Below are 17,562 nucleotides of genomic sequence, written 5' to 3'. Positions count from 1 at the left end.
CGGAAGTGGCGCTGTGGCTCAAGTGGTAGAGCACTAGCCTTGAGCTGAAGAGCTGAGGGACAGCGCCCAGGCCCAGAGTTCAGGCCCCACGACCAGACCCAAAAAAAAAAAAAAGAAAATTAAGAATTTGCCCTGAGGACTGAGGAGGCTGGAAAATCAGGGTTATCTCCTACACTTCAGTCAACATGACCTTAATTTTTTTGTTTTGTTGTTGTTTTGGTCAGGTCTCGTGTATGGGATGCTTTGTTTGGTGTGCAGGTACCAAGAAGACACTTTGGTTGCCATAGGGCGTAGGCTCCTTAGTTGTGTGGAGATGTGGTTTCCAAGTTGCATCCTTTCCCCTTCTATGCAGTCCGAAGTCCTGACCCTGCTCAATCCGGTGCCATCTCCCTGCTAGCTGGGGCAGGCAGTACATCTCTGCTAATGGTGTTCCAGAATACCTGGGAGGGCTGTGGTCACTGAAAGCCTGAAACCCAGGTGTGCGGGCGGCCGCTTGAATCCCGACGCTTCCTGCTCCCACTTTCCCTGCTTGGAGAGGAAAGGACAAGTGCCAGCTTGTCCAGGGCTGGACAGAGGTGCACTATTCAGTTGTTTGCCTTGACCATTTGCTCACACCTACTCTGTCCATTTACTTCACATTCTAGGTGTAGAACAAGATACTTTTGGGCCCCAGGAGGCTAGGGGAGAGGCTCCAGCTATCTCCAGCTCCTCCCCCCCCAGCCTTTCTAGTCCCTAACCCTCAAAATGCCCCTGACCAAAGAAACATCCCTACTAGTTTCCACTTCAGAGTGGGACGGACGGATGGGCGCAGGGTCTAGGCCTGTCTGCATCTTTGGCTGTAGGTCTCATTGGAAGAAAAGTTGGGACTCTAGGACCCTAGCAGTCAGATAGCATTCCCCATTCCAGTCAGGCTAAAAAAAAGATTGGGGGTGGGTGGGTGGAGGAGGTCTACAAATGGCATTGTCCTTTCTTTTCAGTTTTCTACTTTTCTGTAGGAAGAATGTTTGCCTGTGTAGGGAAAGTTTCACCATGAGCAATTATATTTAATTTTGTTCAGTTCAAAAAGCTTCCATCTCTTTTAACTAATTAAATATTTATTCTGGCTAAGGTGGAGGGGGAGAGGGTAGTAGTGCCTTGGGTTCTGTGGCTTGGAATGTGTATGACTGGGAGAGGGCTCCGCAAGGGGGGGAGGTGGAGTTGAAGCTTCTTTATTGTCAAATGCTGACCTCTGATTTCATCCAAGAGAGCAGTGACCAGCAGTTGGGGACAAGAGGGTAAAGTCCTTGAGCTGGAATACTGACCCGTGACAGGCTGAGAGGGATTTCGCAAGGGTTTCTGTGGAGAGTAGGGCGGAGCTGGGAGGCTGATCGGAACTAGGACCAGCCCAGCTCAGCTATGGGCTGAGGACTTGGCCTGCCTTCTGCCGGACCCATTGGCCTCTGCCACCTCCATTCATGGTGGAAAAGCTCTGTGCACCCTTTCCTAGCTGAAAGAAAAATCACTTTTCTTTCTCAGTCTTCAAGCCAATCTGAATACTCTCCCTTTCCTCTTGGGAGGAGAATAGGGGGTGAGGAGCCTGAGCAAGACCTCCCTGGCTGCCCTGCCCTGCTCCCACAACTGCCAGGGGGTGCGCTCCACCCTGCATCCCTGACTTTCCAGAGCTGTCTTATTGCATCTCTGAGCTCCAAGCATCTACTGTCCCTCCATGAACCACAAACCAGTCCCTTCCTCAGCTGAGTGTCTAGTTGGTCATGCCTGCTCAATGGTCCCTTTATCTTTCAGTGGAGGGAAGGGGAGAAGCGCTAAAGCAACAGCTCTTTCCTGGGTTGAGGAGTGTTTATGATGGGTCTTCCTGCAAACTATTTTATGTACTTTGTATGAAAGAGCCCCTGAGAAGTGGGGGACTGAGAAGGAGAGAGCAATAGAAGGGGTTCCTCTGGTTAACATAGAATACATGCATGTTCAAAATCTTTTGGTAATACGTACTTAAGAGAAGTGAATGACGGGAGAGTAAAGCAAGTTCCATTGGAAAACAGGTGTCGGCATGAGTGAGGACGATTATGTTAAAGTACTTTATATACAGGTATGAAAATAGTGAGCTGGAAGGCATGGCTCAGCTGGAGCACCTGCCCAGCAAGCACAAGGCCATCATGAATTCAAACCCCAGTTCTAGGAAAAGAAAGAAATTAGAACAATGAAACGACTTTTTTTTTTTTTGGTCGGTCGTGGGGCTTGAACTCTGGGCTTGGGCACTGTCCCTGAGCTCTTCCAGCTTAAGGCAAGCACTCTACCACTTGAGCCACAGCCTGCCAGAGCTGGCTTTGAACTGTGATCCTCAGCTCTCAGCCTCCTGAGTAGTTAGGATTCCAGGCATGAGCAACCAGGTTGACACTGTTGTAAGAAGGGGGGTTGGGGATAAGGGAGAGTGATGAGGGGTGAAGTTGATTGGTGACATTGTATGCAGGTATGGAAATGTCACAATGAAACACCCCCTTAAGCAACTGATGGAAGCTAATATTTAAAAAACAGACAAGCACCTTAGAAATAGCTTGAGTGGGGCATGATATCACCTGTAGTCTCAGTGCTGGGGTGGTTGTGGCAGGAGACTTGCAAGCCTGAGATCCACAGCAAGACTTGATCTCAGGAAATGGAAAAGAAAGGGCTGGGAATGTGGTTTAGTGGCAGAGTGCTTTCCTAGCATGCGCGTTTGGGGCCCTGGGTTCGATTCCTTGGTACCACATAAAAAATAAAAGAAAAAAAAGCTTAGTTCCATTAGATAAAGATGTTTGGCTTCCATCTGCGTTTTCTTGCCTTCAGCCTTCACTTTCTAAAAAGAGGTTCATCGATGGGGTTCCCTCGGCTCGTGTGGGGGCTCCGTCACTTGTCTGCAGTGTCAGTTCTGTGTGCTGTTGTCTCACGCTTACTGCCTGTTCTGAAGGTTTTACTGAAGGACGTACTGTGCCTTAGGTTGGCACAGTAGATGGTTCTTTTCTCTAGGTTGTAGGGAAGGGGAGGAAGCTTTTGCCCTAGTCTTCTGTTCTTGGGCTTTCTTCCTGCCCCTTGCTCCAGGGCAGCTGAAGGGTAGCCTTGAGTAAGGTGAGGAAAAAGAGCTTCTGACTTTAGATTGTTGGCTATAACTTCTCAAGTTAGTTCCTTATCCTCCAGGTTGAGATAGCAAAATGACAACCAAAGGCAAAAGTGGGCGGGGGGGAGGAAACACTGTGGGCTTTGTGCTTCTTAGGCAGATACTCTACCACCTGAGCCAAACACTCAAACCCCCTCCCCCCTTTTTTTTTCTCAGTTGTGGGGCCTGAACTTTGTGCCTGGGCCCTGTCCCCTCAAGGCTAGCGCTCCACCATTAGAGCCACAGCGCCACTTTCAGTTTTTTCTGGTTATGTGGTGCTGAGGAATCAAACCCAGGGTCTCATGCATGCAAGGCAAGCACTTTACCACTGAGCCATCTTCCCCCTCAACCCTTTTTTATTTCTGTCTTCCATAGAGTTTCACTTTTACTCCAAGGCTGGCTAGGACCATGGTCCTCCTGCTTATTTATGCTTCTTAGGTAGCAAGGATGACATGCCCAGCTTTTATTGGTTGAGATGGGGTCTTGCCAACTTTTTGCCTGGGCTGGCCTCAAACCTTGATCCTCCCAATCTCTACCTCAGAGTTACTAGGATTACAGGTATGGACCACTACACCTACTGCAAAGTTCTTTTTTTTTTTTTTTGGCCAGAATTGGGGTTTGAACGTGCTTGTTCAAATTGTATTCTACCATTTGAGTTGCTTTTAGCTGGTTATTTTGGAAATGGCACCATGTGGACTTTACTGCCCCTTCGGCCTTGAAAAGCAGTGTTCCCAGATCTCAGCCTCCTGGGTAGCTGGGATGCAGGTGTGAATCACTGGCACCCAGCCACCAAGGTTCCAAAGACTTCTTTGATGTCAGTGTCATAAACAGTATTTAAAAAAATTGTAGAGGGGTTATACTTACACATCAAATAATGACTTCTTTTTGAACTGTGTCACCCCTCGCTGTCATTTTCTTCCAATATAAACAGTAAATGTTACGCCTCTACATCTCAGATGAGAAGATCGATTTGTTCCAAGGCCACATGGACAGAACCAAAATCAAAAAAGAGCAGCTTCTGCTCTTTTTGTGCCATTCTGGGGCTTAAATTCAGTGCCTCATGCTCTCGATTATTTTTTTCTGCTCAAGACCACACATCCTTGTCTTTTTGCCAGTTAATTGGAGATAGGAGGCTTGCAATCCCAGTCTCCTAAATAGTTGGGATTACAGGTGAAAGCTATCAGTGCCTGGCAACCCCTTGGCACCTTTTGACATACTACGAAAGCCTTTCTTCATCTCTTTCCCCACAGGTACCCCCTTTTGACATTCTCTTATTACTTCTCACTCAGGATGCTCCAGACCTTGTATGATTACTTCTGGTGGGAACGGCTATGGCTGCCTGGGAACCTAACCTGGGCAGATCTAGAAGATAAAGATGGACGTGTCTATGCCAAAGCTTCAGACCTGTACATGACACTACCACTGGCCTTGCTCTTCCTCATCATTCGATACTTCTTTGAGCTGTGAGCATACCAGGCACCCACATACCTTTCTCTGTAGCCTGTCATACAGTCTATTGGACTTCACCTTTGTTTCTTGCTATCTAGTTCTGGACTGTGTTCTGGCTCTTCAAGTCCCTGCCTACTGTGTCCCCCACCCCCCTCCCACCCCCAGGGCACCATTGTCTTCTGAGGGCTCGGCACCCCTAGGCCCTTTCCCTTCAATGGTTATTTGTTATTACCCTCCACCCGCTACTGCCTGGCCAGTAGTAAACACAGGCGGCTTTGTAAGCTACGGGCAGCCCAGTAGCCCAGAAGAAAGGGGGTTGCCAGGAAACTGGGGAAACTGAGGTCCAGAAAATAAGTTATCTGAATTTGGGAGTCCTTTCTCCCTTCCTAGTTTAGGGAAGTGCTCCAAGAAAGCCAGACACATCTCTGTCATGTCCTTTCCCCAGTTATGTGGCTACACCACTGGCTTCCCTCCTGAATGTTAAGGAGAAAACTCGGTTACGAGCGCCTCCCAACCCCACCTTGGAGCATTTTTACCTAACCAGTGGCAAGCAGCCCAAGCAGGTACAAGCTGCAGACTGTGCTCAGGCTCTGTGAGTTCCGGGGTTCTGATGTGAAGGCTAGCCCTGGTGGGTGGAGACCCTTAGGATGCTAGGGTGGATCCTGGGAGAGGTTGGGCCCGTGCGGGAGCTGTTTATTCTGAGGCAGAACGAAATGACTTTTTCACTACACCCAGATAGAAGTGGAGCTCTTGTCGCGGCAGAGTGGGCTTTCTGGCCGCCAGGTAGAACGCTGGTTCCGCCGTCGCCGCAACCAGGACCGGCCGAGTCTTCTCAAGAAGTTCCGAGAAGCAAGGTGCAGCAAGTTGGGGCAAATGAAACTGAGGGGCAGAGAGGTGCTGTTCCTTGCTGGGAGGGGTGGGTCCTGGCAGTTGGCAACGGCAGACGAATTCAGTCACTCACAGTGCTATCAGAGTGTCTGGGAGCCTTGGGAAGCGTTGGGGGCTGTGCCATTCTCTCCCTAGCCAGCTCTGCTTCCTCTTCCAGCTGGAGGTTCACATTTTACCTGATTGCCTTCATTGCTGGCATGGCCGTCATTGTGGATGTGAGTTGGGGTAACCGGGAAGTGGGAGTTAAAATTCTCTGGCAGACTGGTTGAGGCCATTAGTAGTACTTGAGGTCCTTGGTCTTCTAATCTCTCATCATCTTTCTGCAGAAACCCTGGTTCTATGACATGAGGAAAGTTTGGGAGGGATACCCCATACAGGTATGAAGTAGGCCCCTTTATAGGGGTGGCTAAGACATTCACACCCTTGTGAAGATAGCGTAAACACACAGTAGAGTAATTCAGTCATTGAACTGAATAACCCTAGGAGCTAGAAGGGCTGGGCTTGGAGCGGTGAGCCCCCCCGAGACTTGTTGCTGTGGGGCTCACCGCTCTCTCCTCTCCCAGAGCATTATCCCTTCCCAGTATTGGTACTACATGATTGAGCTTTCCTTCTACTGGTCCCTTCTCTTCAGCGTTGCTTCTGATGTCAAGCGAAAGGTGGGTGAAGGGGTTGTACAATTAAATCCAGCAGCCAAATGAGGCCCTTGTTTCTTTTGGGTTCTGTGGGCTTTGGAAGGAGCCGTTGGGATCTGAGTGGAATGGAAGGTGGTGGGAGGAAGGAATAGTGGGAAGTTGAGGAGCAGGAAAAAGTTCCCTGGAGCCGGAGTCTTTTCTGCAGGATTTCAAGGAGCAGATCATCCACCACGTGGCCACCATCGTTCTCGTCAGCTTCTCGTGGGTTGTCAATTACATCCGTGCGGGGACTCTCATTATGGCTCTCCATGACTCTTCTGACTACTTGCTGGAGGTTAGATTTCTTTCAGCTGGAGGCTCCAGTGCTTGCTCTTCAACTGGGGCAATGGGGAGGGGGAGTGACATTCCTGGGGCGGAGTTAGGGGGAGGGGCACGGAGCCAGTACTGCTAACAGGGTGTACGTGAAAGTGTACGTGGGAGAGTCAGGGACACATGATGATAGACGAGGCTATTTGTGCAGTCAGCCAAGATGTTCAACTACGCGGGATGGAAAAACACCTGTAACAACATCTTCATCGTCTTTGCTGCTGTTTTCATCATCACTCGGCTAGTCATCCTGCCCTTCTGGTAAGTAGGTGGGCAGACTATACTGTGGTCAAGAATGTAAAAGTCTTGCCTTTCTTCCCCTCCTGTATTCACCCTCCATCTTTTTCCCCTTCTGTGTTTCCCCCTTTAATCCTTAGGATGCTGTACTGTACCGTGTTGTATCCGCTGGAGCTCTATCCTGCCTTCTTTGGCTATTACTTCTTCAATGTCATGATGACAGTGCTGCAGGCGCTACATATCTTCTGGGCCTACCTCATTTTGCGAATGGCCCACAAGTTCATAACTGGAAAGGTGAAGTTGTTTATAGGCCTTAAATCTTTTAACTCCTTAGAATTTTAAACTTACATTCCAGCAAATGCTTTTGAAATATGTGACTCCTCCTATCCCTTTTTCACAGCTGGTAGAAGATGAACGCAGTGACCGTGATGAAACAGAGAGCTCAGAGGGGGAAGAGGCTGCATCTGGGGGAGGAATAAAAAGTCGGCCCCTAGCCAATGGCCACCCTATTCTCAATAACAACCATCGTAAGACTGACTGAACTACTGTCCCACCGGTTCCCCACATCAATGCATAAAGCCAAGGAACTAGCCAACTTCCAAAGTAGGGTCTATTTAAGTTCTGGGGACTAAGGAGAAAGGGAGAGGAGACTTCTCTGCGTCCTCCCTCCTCCTTTTATCACCCAGTTGCCTTTAAACCAAATTGTAACCAGCCAATTCCCAGGTAGAGGAGGCTGGTTATATCCTTTGTTAGAGGGGGGGATGGTCATATTTTCCTCTCTAGTCTCCCAAGTTATTCTTTCTATTGCTTTTGAGACCTCAGCTCTAGAGGTGGAGGTTATGATTCACATTCCTTACCAAGAATTGGCTCTAGTTGTTTGCCTTTGACTCCCTGCTTGAAGTCGGGGTTGTGCCTTATTGCCCCACCTGTGGGCCTCATTCTGCCAAAGCTGGACCAAGGCTCATCTTTCTAAGCTCCCAAACTTGGGCCAGAAACCAAAGCTGAGCTGACTTTTAACTTTTTCTCTCCCCACACATGAATTGACTGTAGGAGAGCATATGTAACCCTTCCCACACCTCTGCCAAAAAGTGGGGCTACACTGGGGACTGTGCAGATGGTCTTTGTGTTATTTCTCTGCTAGCTGTTCCTTTAACCATAGGTCCAAGATCTTACTGCCTCCTTTCTCTGATCTCTCTTCTCTTCTTGTTTAGCTGGTTTGGAGTAAATGACAACTAGTTCTAATTTTTATTTATTAAACATTTGGGGTTTGTTTTAAAGCTAGAACTACAGCTAGCACCTGGCATTTCAGCAGAGGGACCATTTCAGACCAAAATGTACTGTTAATGGTTTTTTTTTTAATTAAAATATATTAAAGATTAAATAAAATATGGTAACAAGCGTCCGACTATTAGGAATTAAGAAAGGGGAGCAACTAAATAAAGTAAAAGTCTTTCTTATGCCTTCCTTGCAGTTATGTAACATTTTCTTTTTAAAATTTCACATGGCAAGTAAGAAAACAAAAGTAGAGAAAGTACAAGATTATGACAGCTGCCTATTGTAAAGGATGGGGAAACAGATCTTTGACTAAAGATCCAGAATTGGGATAAAGAGACTGAGGGAGAGAAATAAAATCAAAATCACAATCTTCTTGCCAAATCTTTGAAGAACCAGTACAAACCAGGGATAGGCAGATGCACAGACCCGGTTTATCAGAATAGGGACACTTGTACAAAGAGATAGGAGGGTTATCAGGCTCAGGCTAGAGTGTTAAGTCAATCCCTCAATCCTTCCCTATTCTATCCCTCTATAAATCAAGAAAGGGACCTTGCCTGCTAGCACCACAATGGAAGAGCTCTCCTGATCCAGTCTCCCCATTTCTACCTACTAAGAGCTGGGGAGTAGCTAGACCAGAGGCTTGCTTAGGTCAGAGTTCAACAGTCAGGAAGACCCAGTTCCTGAGGAAAAAGACAGTTCAAGAAGGGTTCTGAACATGGAGGGCTCTCCTCTAAAGAAGCCGGCCTCTGCATTCAATGGCTCCACAGCAGCAGAGCAGCTCCTTGCCTTCCACACTACCCACTTCATAGTTGTAGTCCCAAGTAAGTTCTGTCCCAGCTCGGATTCTCCTGGAGGGAAAAAAGGACACGGTGTGGGAAAGGTAGCAGATAACACAGGCACCTGGAGTTACAGAGTGTAGAGTTGGAGATTTGACCAGACACAGTCCTAAGAGCCTTTAGGATTTCAATAGTTCTCACCCCTCCCCAAACAATCCCTCTTCCTACGTCCTCTTACTTGCTGGCAAAGAAGGCCACCCAGGGGAAGCGAAGATCGTGGGTATCCACAAAGACATTCTGGACAAACAGGTTGGGACTGCAACTGTGCTGTAAGTATAAGGATGGCATTGAATCAGAACCACAGAAATAGAATCTGGTTTTGTGGGGTGAGTTAGAAAGTAAATGATATCTAACCCTCCCCATTACAGCAGAGATGTTTTGAAAGAAAGCTACCTCTTAAGATTCTTTGAAGTCAATTTATAAGAAAAGGTGGCTTTATATAGGATGTTAACAGTAGAAATTTAAGGACTGTGGGAAAATCCCAGTCTAGAAGTGGGGGAAAAGATCTCACATTGAGGTAGCGACCCAGGTTGCCTTCCAGCTTGGCATCAATGATGTAGCAAGACTCTTCACCGTCATAGAATTGGCGTGTGTTCTTTCGAACAGGTGCACTCTCTCCCTTGTCCACAGAGGCCATGTTGGTTGACTTAATGGCAATCCCATGGGTTGATTTAAGAGCGAAGCCTCGGGTTGATTTAACTGCCACCTGGCGCTTTGTTGGACCTGGACAGGAAGAATGGGGTTACTGCCCATCCTAATTTGTCATTCTGCCCCCCCCGTTTTTTTTGGGGGGGGGAGGTCAATAAGTGGGGTTTGAACTCAGTTTCATCCCAGCCTCCTGAGTTGCTAGGCTAAATGACAGTTTTTGTTTTTGTCTTTTAAACTAGTCCTAGAGGTTGAACTCAGGGCCTGGGCACTGTCCCTGGGCTTCTTTCTGCTCGAAGCTAGTGCTCTACTACTTGAGCCACAACGCTACTTTTTCTGTGTATGTGGTATTGAGAATCAAATCCAGGACTTCATGCATGTGAGGCATGTACTCTATCACAAAGCAGAATTAGATCTAGACAAAGGAGCTAGGGAAAAAAGGAAAAAGAAGAGAGGAAGATTACTTGTTAAAGAACAACAGTTAGATTAGTCAGGGAGCCCTCCAGTGATGCCTGGAGTCCTAGAATCTGTGTTTTTTCCCCCTTCTTGGCTTCCTTCAAAAATACTCTATTTCTACTTTGCTCCTGTTCCTTCCTCCCACTCCCGCAATTTTTCAAGACTACCAGACATGTTCTTCTTGTCCTCAAAGTCCTCCCCTTCTGAGCCAGAGGAGATGGTTTGGATATCATCACTGTCAACTGCTGCGTTTGAAGTCTGCCCTGCAGTGGGCTTGCGGCTGGTGCCACTTTCCCCCTCACTTTCTGTGCTGCTGGAGAGTGTCAGGACATCCTAGGGACACAAGGATAAGAAAAAAAGAAAAAGTAAATGGGAGTCTGTTTCAAGTCTTTGCAATGTAAGAGCTACTTTGCTCTGTAAGAGCTAAGCTCTAACAAGATTAGAGATGGGATGAAAGTAAGGTAGAAAGGAAGGCCAAGAAGCAAGGAAAGATTTAACAGTAATTCCATTAGTTTTTTTTCTTTTTGGGTCCGGTCGTGGGGCCTGAACTCTGGGCCTGGGTGCTGTCCCTCAGCTCTTCAGCTCAAGGCTAGCGCTCTACCACTTGAGCCACAGCGCCACTTCCAGCTTTTTTCTTATGTGGTGCTGAGGAATGGAACCTAGGGCCTCAGGCATGCAAGGCAAGTTCTCTACCACTGAGCCACCTTCCCAGCCCTCCATTAGTTGATATGGCAAGATGGCTCCATGCTTTTTCATTTAATTCTGGATAAAACAGAAAGCTGGGTAAGGCATTGCTCAAAAAGATCACTTACATCAGGGTTGGCATGGGCAGAGGCCATGAGTCGCCGACTCTGATGCATATTAGTCTTACTAGATGGACGGCGAAGTCCTTCTGGCTTCACATGAGGATTATAACCATAATTCCGAGAACTTTCAGTAACTCTGATAGGAGGGAAAGAAATCAGGAGTTCAGGTCACGGGCTTGAGAAGAGAGGGCCCACTTGGAAGCAAGTCAAATGACAAATACTTACACTGACACCTTGTTTCGATCATCAGGATCCTAGAAAAAAAGGTGAAACGTTAACAAGGTAGCAAATCCAGTAATATGACTTCATTTCAAATGATCTTCAGAGACAACCAACAAAGGTACATTGTCTAAATTGTGGTAGGGGTGGGAAAATCACTTGGCAATTTGACAGCAACAATCATATTGCAACAATACTGTTCTATCACTTATTTCTCCCCGCAGAACTCTTTAACCCTTTCACAATGATGGGACATAATCCTCACAGGAAAAATACTATGACCAGAGTCTAATAAAAGACCCAGAACACTTTCATTACCTGCAATGTATTAACTGTCAGTATGATATACTTGAAATCAGTTCATTTTCTTTTTTGGAACTGGATATCCATATGTACAGTCCAGGCTGGCCTCAAACTTCTGGCTTAAATGAGCTTCCTCTTTAAACTCTGCCGCTTTGCTGGGCACTGGTGGCTCAACACCTGTAACCCTAGGTACTCAGGAGGCCCAAGATCTGAAGATTGTGGTTTGAAGCAAAGCTGCCAGGCAGGAAAGTCTGTGAGTCTCTTGATAGCCAGAAAACTGGAAGTGGCAATATGGCTTCAAGTGATAGAGCACTAGCCTTGAGCACAAAAGCTCAGGGACAGTGCTCAGGCCTTGAGTTCAAGCCCCATAGTCAACAAAATAAAAACAAAAATTCCCTGGCTTTGAGCTATCTATTTTAGTAAAAGCAATCAATGATGTAGACAAACTGAAACACCTTTTCTAGGTGTGCAAGTACTGGAACTTGGTGCCTCAGGCTCTCACTCTGCTGGCACATTTGTAACCCAGTATTTTTACTGGTTACTTAAAGATGGGATCTTAATGACTTTGGGGGGGGCTGGCTTTGAACTACAATTCTTTGGGTTTAACCCCAAATAGCTAGGATTACAGGCATAAGCCACCTATTTTAAAACACCACTTAAAAAATAATGCTACCAGATGCCTAAAATCCTAGTTACTCAAAAAGCTGAGATCTGAGGATGAAGGCTCAAAGCCAGCCTGGCAGGAAAGTCTGTGAGGCTTTATCTCTAGTTAACCACCCCAAAAAAAGCCAGGAGTGGAGCTGTGGCTCAAGTGGTATAGTGCTGGCTTTGAGCTAGCAAGGTTTAGGCTAGTACCTCCAGACCTTGAGTTCAAACCCCTGGGTTGGCCAAACCCTTCCCCAGCACAAGGAAAAAGAACTCCATATAAATCTTTTGGATAAATCTAAATCAGACACTCTCCCCGAGGAAGTGGATTTTTTTTTTTTGGTCGGTCATGGGACTTGAACTCTGGGCCTGGGCGCTGTCCCTCAGCTCAAGGTGAGTGCTCTACCACTTGAGCTACAGCGCCACTTCTGGTTTTCTGGTGGTTTATTGGAGATAGGAGTCTCACCGTCTTTCCTGCCCAGGCTGGCTTTGAACTATGATCCTCAGATCTCAGCCTCCTGAGTAGCTAGGATTACAGGCGTGAGCCACCAGCCCCCGGCTGGAAGTGGATTTTAAGGTAATTCTTTGTTGGTGGTACTGGGGCTTGAACTGCCAGGCAGATGCTCTATCACCTGAGCTACTCACAGCCCTTTTTGCCTTATTTTTCAAATAGGGCCTTTCATTTATGTCCTGAGCTGTGATCTTCCTGCTCTTAGCCTCTCAAATAGCAAGTTCTACAGTGCTCAGCTAAATTGGTTCTTTAAGTAAACACCAGGAATACACTGGGTTGAGAGGGCAGATAATCGGTTGTCATACACACACCATGTAAATAATCGAAATGCAGACTTATTACACCAAAGTTAAAAGCCATTGTCCTTGTGGCAGTTGGGCAATGTGGTGGGTCACATCTGTAATCTTAGCTACTAAGGAAGTTGAACTAGATGATCAAGGTTTGAAGCCAGCCTGGATAGGAAAGTCCTTGAGACTCTATAACCAGCAAAAGCCGGGCACTGGTGGCTCACACCTGTAATCCTAGCTACTCAGGAGGCTGAGATCTGAGGATCGCAGTTCAAAGCCAGCCCGGGCAGGAGAGACCGTGAGACTCCTATCTCCAATAAACCACCAGAAAACCAGAAGTGGCGCTGTAGCTCAATTGGTAAAGCACTCGCCTTGAGCTGAAGAGCTGAGGGACAGCGCCCAGGCCCAGAGTTCAAGCCTCACGACCGACAAAAAAACAAAAACAAAAAAAAAACCAGCAAAAAAGCAACCTGGAGATGTGACTAGAGTGGCAGAACCACTTTGCTTGACTACTAGCCAAGCAAAATGAACCAAAATAACAGAAAAACCCACCCCCAAAAGCCTCTGCTCTCAATTTTCAGGGACTTACCTCTTTTTTGGCCTGCTTGATGTCTCCTTCATCTTTCATGCCCAGTACTGAAGTGGAGATCTTCTCAGCCTCCCCTCGGCTTCCTCCACTCCGACCCTCCCCAACTTCACTAGTCTTAAAGGATGAACGACTATCAGAGTCAGCAAAGCCACCTTCACTGACACTATTGCAGCTCAACCACGAGGCCACCTTATTCTTGGGTGTCTCTTCAGAGGAAGGTGGATTGCAGCCCCCTACAGAGATTGAAGGAGGGATAGGAATGTGTGGGGGTCCAAGGTCTGGGGGGCGTGAGTCCTTGGAAGCTGTTTCAGTGGGTCCATTCTCTTTTTGGCCTCGGGTCTGCCTCCGGGTAGCATAGCTACGCCACACTGAGCTGGTGCTGAAGTCCTCATCCTTACAGAAGTTATCATCTGAGCTATCATCATTGGACTCTTCAGGGTCCTCTGTACCACTATTGCCATCTTCCTGGTCCTTCATGTCAACACCACTGCTGTCAGAGGAACAGGGTATATCGCTTTCATACCCTTCTTTGAAGTTCTCTACACTCTCAATATGATCCAGATTTGCAAAGTACTCATCACCCATTTCCAGGCCTTCTTTGTCTGCAAAGTCATCTGTCAGGATTTTGCCTAAGAATGAAGAGAATTTTAAGTCTTTCAGGGTTGTGGGGATCTTCTAGGAAAATAAAGGTTATTTCTATGAGTACCCTGTCCAGTAGCAGAATCGGAATGTCTACATTATAGTCTCCAGCTTCTCTTTTTTTTAATTGTTGGTTATGGGGCCTGAATTCTGTGTCTGAGCGCTGTCCCTCAGCTCAAGGCAAACACTCCACCACTTGAGCTACCGTGCCACTTCCAGTTTTCCGGTTGTTTATTGGAGATAAAGAGTTTCTTGGGTGGTAGAACGCTAGCCTTGAGCTGAAAGCTGAGGGACAGTGCCCAGGCCCAGAGTTCAGGCCCCATGACCAGACCCCCCCCCCCAAAAAAAAAAAGTTTCTTGGCTTTTCCTGCCCAGGCTGGCTTTGAACCATGATTCTCAGATCTCAGCTTCCAGAGTAGCTAGGATTACAGGCATGAGCCACTGGTGCTGACTCCAGCTTCTCTTTGATACCACTTTTGTGTCTTTAGGATGAAAGTATGGTAAAGGCTATTAATAGTTTAAAATGTTGCCATTTTGCCTTCTCATTTCTTCATTACTTTATTTACTGAAAGATTTCAACTATGCAAAAAGATCTCTGGGTGAAGTGATATAGGAGAAAATGATATGAGGGAATTTAAATGGTGTCACTCCTGTGAAATACCAATCAATGTCCAAACCTTTTCATTTTTGTTTTTATAAGCCACTTTTGTCCCTCTCTGGTCCTCTCAAACAAGAACATAATTCCTTTATAGAAGAAATCTCTATATATTCATGGACCCACTTAAATAAGTACTGGAGACCGGATCAAATGGTACTGGAGACTGGATCCAGGGAAGGGACAATGCCCAAGCCCTGAGTTCAAACCCAAGGACTGGCACTAAAAAAAAAAAAAAAAGTTCCCCTGTTCTAGCCTTCTCCATGCTGGGATGTCTTGCTAGTACTTTATTCAATTTTTTTCTGGATCAATACCCCACCATGTCAAAGCCCAGGAAGCAATCTTTGTATTTTATCACCAACCTGCATAAATACAGACAAAAGAGCCTCTGGCAATGTCATCCAAGCAGCGGATACCCCAGCCCTTGTTCTGTGTCTTAAATAGCTGTAGTCGAACCTGTAGTCCATGCTGTACCAACCGATTTGTGCACATGTTTGGGTCACATTTACAGCGTTTGTTACACTCATAAACCCTGGGAAGAGGTTAGAGTAAAATCAATGAAGCAAACACATTATTAGGGCACTAGAAATCCACAAAATGTGTCATGTATAAAGATTACAAATTAAGGCATTACCTAAGTCACTTATGGGATTTTCTAAGATGACTTATTTAATATGGCCCATGGAAACATTTCAAAAGGAGGAAAAGTGGTTTATAAAGATATTTATAGGGCTGGGAAGGTGGCTCAGTGGTAGAGTGCTTGCCTCGCATGCATGAGGCACCCTAGGTTCCGTTTCTCAGCACCACATAAGCAGAAAAGAGCCGGAAGTGGCACTGTGGCTCAAGCGGTAGAGTGCTAGCCTTGAGCTGAAGATCTGAGGGACAGCACCCAGACCCAGAGTTCAAACCCCACAACCAGAACCCCAAAAAAAGATATTTATACCTGGCTGCTGGTGCCTTATGCCTGTAATCCTAACTTCTCAGGAGGCTGATCTGAGGATCACAGTTAAGATGCCAGCCCAGGCAGAAAACTCCATGAGACTATTATCTCCAATTAACCACCAGAAAACCAGGAGTGGGACCGTGGCTCAAGTGGTAGAGTGCTAGACTTGAGCTGAAGAGCTCAGGGATAGCACCCAGGGCCAGAGTTCAAGCCCCATGACTGACCAAGAAAAAATCTTTATAGTGATATAGTGTGTAAATGCCAGAATGCCTACCACCTAGAGGAAAGCTAAGCAAGCAATATGAACACAGACTGCAGAAATACTAGAGTTAAGTATAAAGACTTTGTCAATTTGTAAAAGTATAAAATCTAGCTGATGAAAGAAGTCATTATAGCCGGGTGCTGGTGGCTCACGCCTGTAATCCTAGCTATTCAGGAGGCTGAGATCTGAGGATCGCGGTTCAAAGCCAGCCTGGGCAGGAAAGTCCATGAGACTCTTATCTCCAATAAACCACCAGAAAACTGGAAGTGGCGTTGTGGCTCAAGGGGTAGAGCGCTCACCTTGAGCTGAAGAGCGCAGGGACAGCGCCCAAGCCTAGAGTTCAAGCCCCATGACCAACCAAAAAAAAAAAAAAAAAAGAAGTCATTATAGATATTGATAGGTAATAAAGGGACAAGAAAGGCAGGAAGTTAATAGGATTTTTTAAATATAAAGCTGATTTTCATTCAGTCAGTAAACACTGAAGCAGCAAGAGCTGTGCATGTTACTGGGAATACAACAATGAAAACGGTCATGATGGCTACCTTCAACAATCTTTTTTATTTTTATTTTTTGTGTGCCAAATTCTGGGGCTTGAATTCCGGGCCTGGATGCTGTCCCTCAGCTCTTCAGCTTAAAGCTAGCCCTCTACCACTTGAGCCACAGTGCCACTCCTGGCCTTTTCTGTTTATGCGATTCTGAGGAATAGAACCCAAGACTTCATTCATGCTAGGCAAGCACTCTACCACTAAGCCACATTCCCTGAGGCATTTTACGTTGGAAAGCCAACAGTACCATTAGTTGGTGGATGACATTAACCATATCCTTCTGGACAAAGGATAAACATCATCATCTACTTATTGCAAATACACTTTGTGGTTGGACACTGCTAGCTCATGCCTATGAATAATCTTACTAATTGGGGAGGCTTAGAATAGGAGGTTCATAATTCAAGCCAGTACAGACAGAAAAGTTCATGAAACCCAAAATGCAGTTGTGCCTGTTATTCTAGTGCTGACAGGAAACCAAACATGGTGGATTGTGTCCAGCTGTATACCTGGGACACAAAGTGAGAGACCCTATCTAAAAATAATCAGCAGAAGCAGGGCTAGAGTCCTTGGCACAGCAGGAAGAACATCTGCTTATCAAGTACAAGATCCTGAGTTCAAACCCGAGTACTACCCCTAAATATATGTGTTTGTATACAGATACCCTACGCTATTTGGCATTATGTAAATATCTTATGTTTAACACACGTTATTTTTACTCTATCTTCAAAGGTGCCTTCCAAAAGGTTTTTTTTCGGTTGTGGGGCTTAAACTAAAGGCTTGGGCACTATTCCTCAGCTCTTCAGCTCAAGGTGAGGGCTCTACTGCTTGAGACGCAGCGCCACTTCCGGTTTTCTAATGCTTTGTTGGGGATAAGAGTCTCACGGACTTTCCTGCCTGGGCTGGCTTTGAACTGTGATCCTCAGATCTCAGCCTCCTGAGTAGCTAGGAGTACAGGTATGAGCCACCAGCTCCCAGCTGAAAAGCTTTTTTGTACTTAGCCCCCCCTTTTTTAACTTTCAAGAGGACTACTGGATCCAGGTATTGGTGGCTCATGCATAGAATACTGTCTATTAAGTAGGCTGAGATCTGAGGATCACAGTTTGAAGCCAGCCAGGCAAAAAGCCAGAAGTAGAGTAGTGGCTCAAGTATAGCACTAGTCTTGAGTAAAAAAAAATAAAGTAAAAGTATGAGGTCCTTAGTTCAAATCCCAGTAACAACAATAAAACAACAACAAAAAACAACTATTG

The 17,562-nt window shown here is 46.3% G+C and overlaps 2 protein-coding genes across 2 annotated transcripts in view; one reads left to right on the top strand and one right to left on the bottom strand.

Annotated features, from left to right (window-relative positions):
• Positions 1 to 557: 557 nt before the first annotated feature.
• Cers2 (ceramide synthase 2) lies at positions 558 to 8,160 on the top strand. The gene is made up of 11 exons (XM_013015218.1): positions 558 to 575; positions 4,414 to 4,587; positions 5,019 to 5,136; positions 5,309 to 5,427; positions 5,619 to 5,676; positions 5,788 to 5,838; positions 6,025 to 6,117; positions 6,299 to 6,427; positions 6,614 to 6,720; positions 6,837 to 6,990; positions 7,097 to 8,160. Exons 2-11 carry the CDS (start codon positions 4,415 to 4,417, stop codon positions 7,235 to 7,237), a joined length of 1,143 nt encoding a protein of 380 aa, XP_012870672.1. The 5' UTR covers positions 558 to 575; position 4,414; the 3' UTR covers positions 7,238 to 8,160.
• Setdb1 (SET domain, bifurcated 1) overlaps positions 7,451 to 17,562 on the bottom strand; it is a 38,176-nt gene continuing 28,064 nt past the window's right edge. Inside the window, exons 15-22 of the mRNA XM_013015003.1 lie at positions 14,925 to 15,094; positions 13,269 to 13,897; positions 10,940 to 10,968; positions 10,721 to 10,850; positions 10,076 to 10,241; positions 9,319 to 9,530; positions 8,986 to 9,074; positions 7,451 to 8,819 (exon numbers count right to left, since the gene is read on the bottom strand). Of these exons, the coding sequence (XP_012870457.1) occupies positions 8,702 to 8,819; positions 8,986 to 9,074; positions 9,319 to 9,530; positions 10,076 to 10,241; positions 10,721 to 10,850; positions 10,940 to 10,968; positions 13,269 to 13,897; positions 14,925 to 15,094 (1,543 nt within the window). The 3' untranslated portion in view covers positions 7,451 to 8,701. The remainder of the gene's footprint in view (positions 8,820 to 8,985; positions 9,075 to 9,318; positions 9,531 to 10,075; positions 10,242 to 10,720; positions 10,851 to 10,939; positions 10,969 to 13,268; positions 13,898 to 14,924; positions 15,095 to 17,562) is intronic.

This window comes from Dipodomys ordii, unplaced genomic scaffold, assembly GCF_000151885.1.
Source record: "Dipodomys ordii isolate 6190 unplaced genomic scaffold, Dord_2.0 Scaffold26, whole genome shotgun sequence".
In the NCBI taxonomy this organism is placed as follows: domain Eukaryota; kingdom Metazoa; phylum Chordata; class Mammalia; order Rodentia; family Heteromyidae; genus Dipodomys; species Dipodomys ordii.
The sequence above is the reverse complement of the archived record's forward strand: the minus strand, read 5'-3'. Positions and strand labels throughout refer to the sequence as shown.

Coding starts and splice junctions, on each gene's coding strand:
- Cers2 (XM_013015218.1), top strand. CDS start 4,415: ATGCTCCAGACCTTGTATGATTACTTCTGGTGGGAACGGCTATGGCTG. Junction 5,137..5,308: donor GTGGCAAGCAGCCCAAGCAG/GTACAAGCTGCA, acceptor CACTACACCCAG/ATAGAAGTGGAGCTCTTGTC. Junction 6,991..7,096: donor ACAAGTTCATAACTGGAAAG/GTGAAGTTGTTT, acceptor CCTTTTTCACAG/CTGGTAGAAGATGAACGCAG.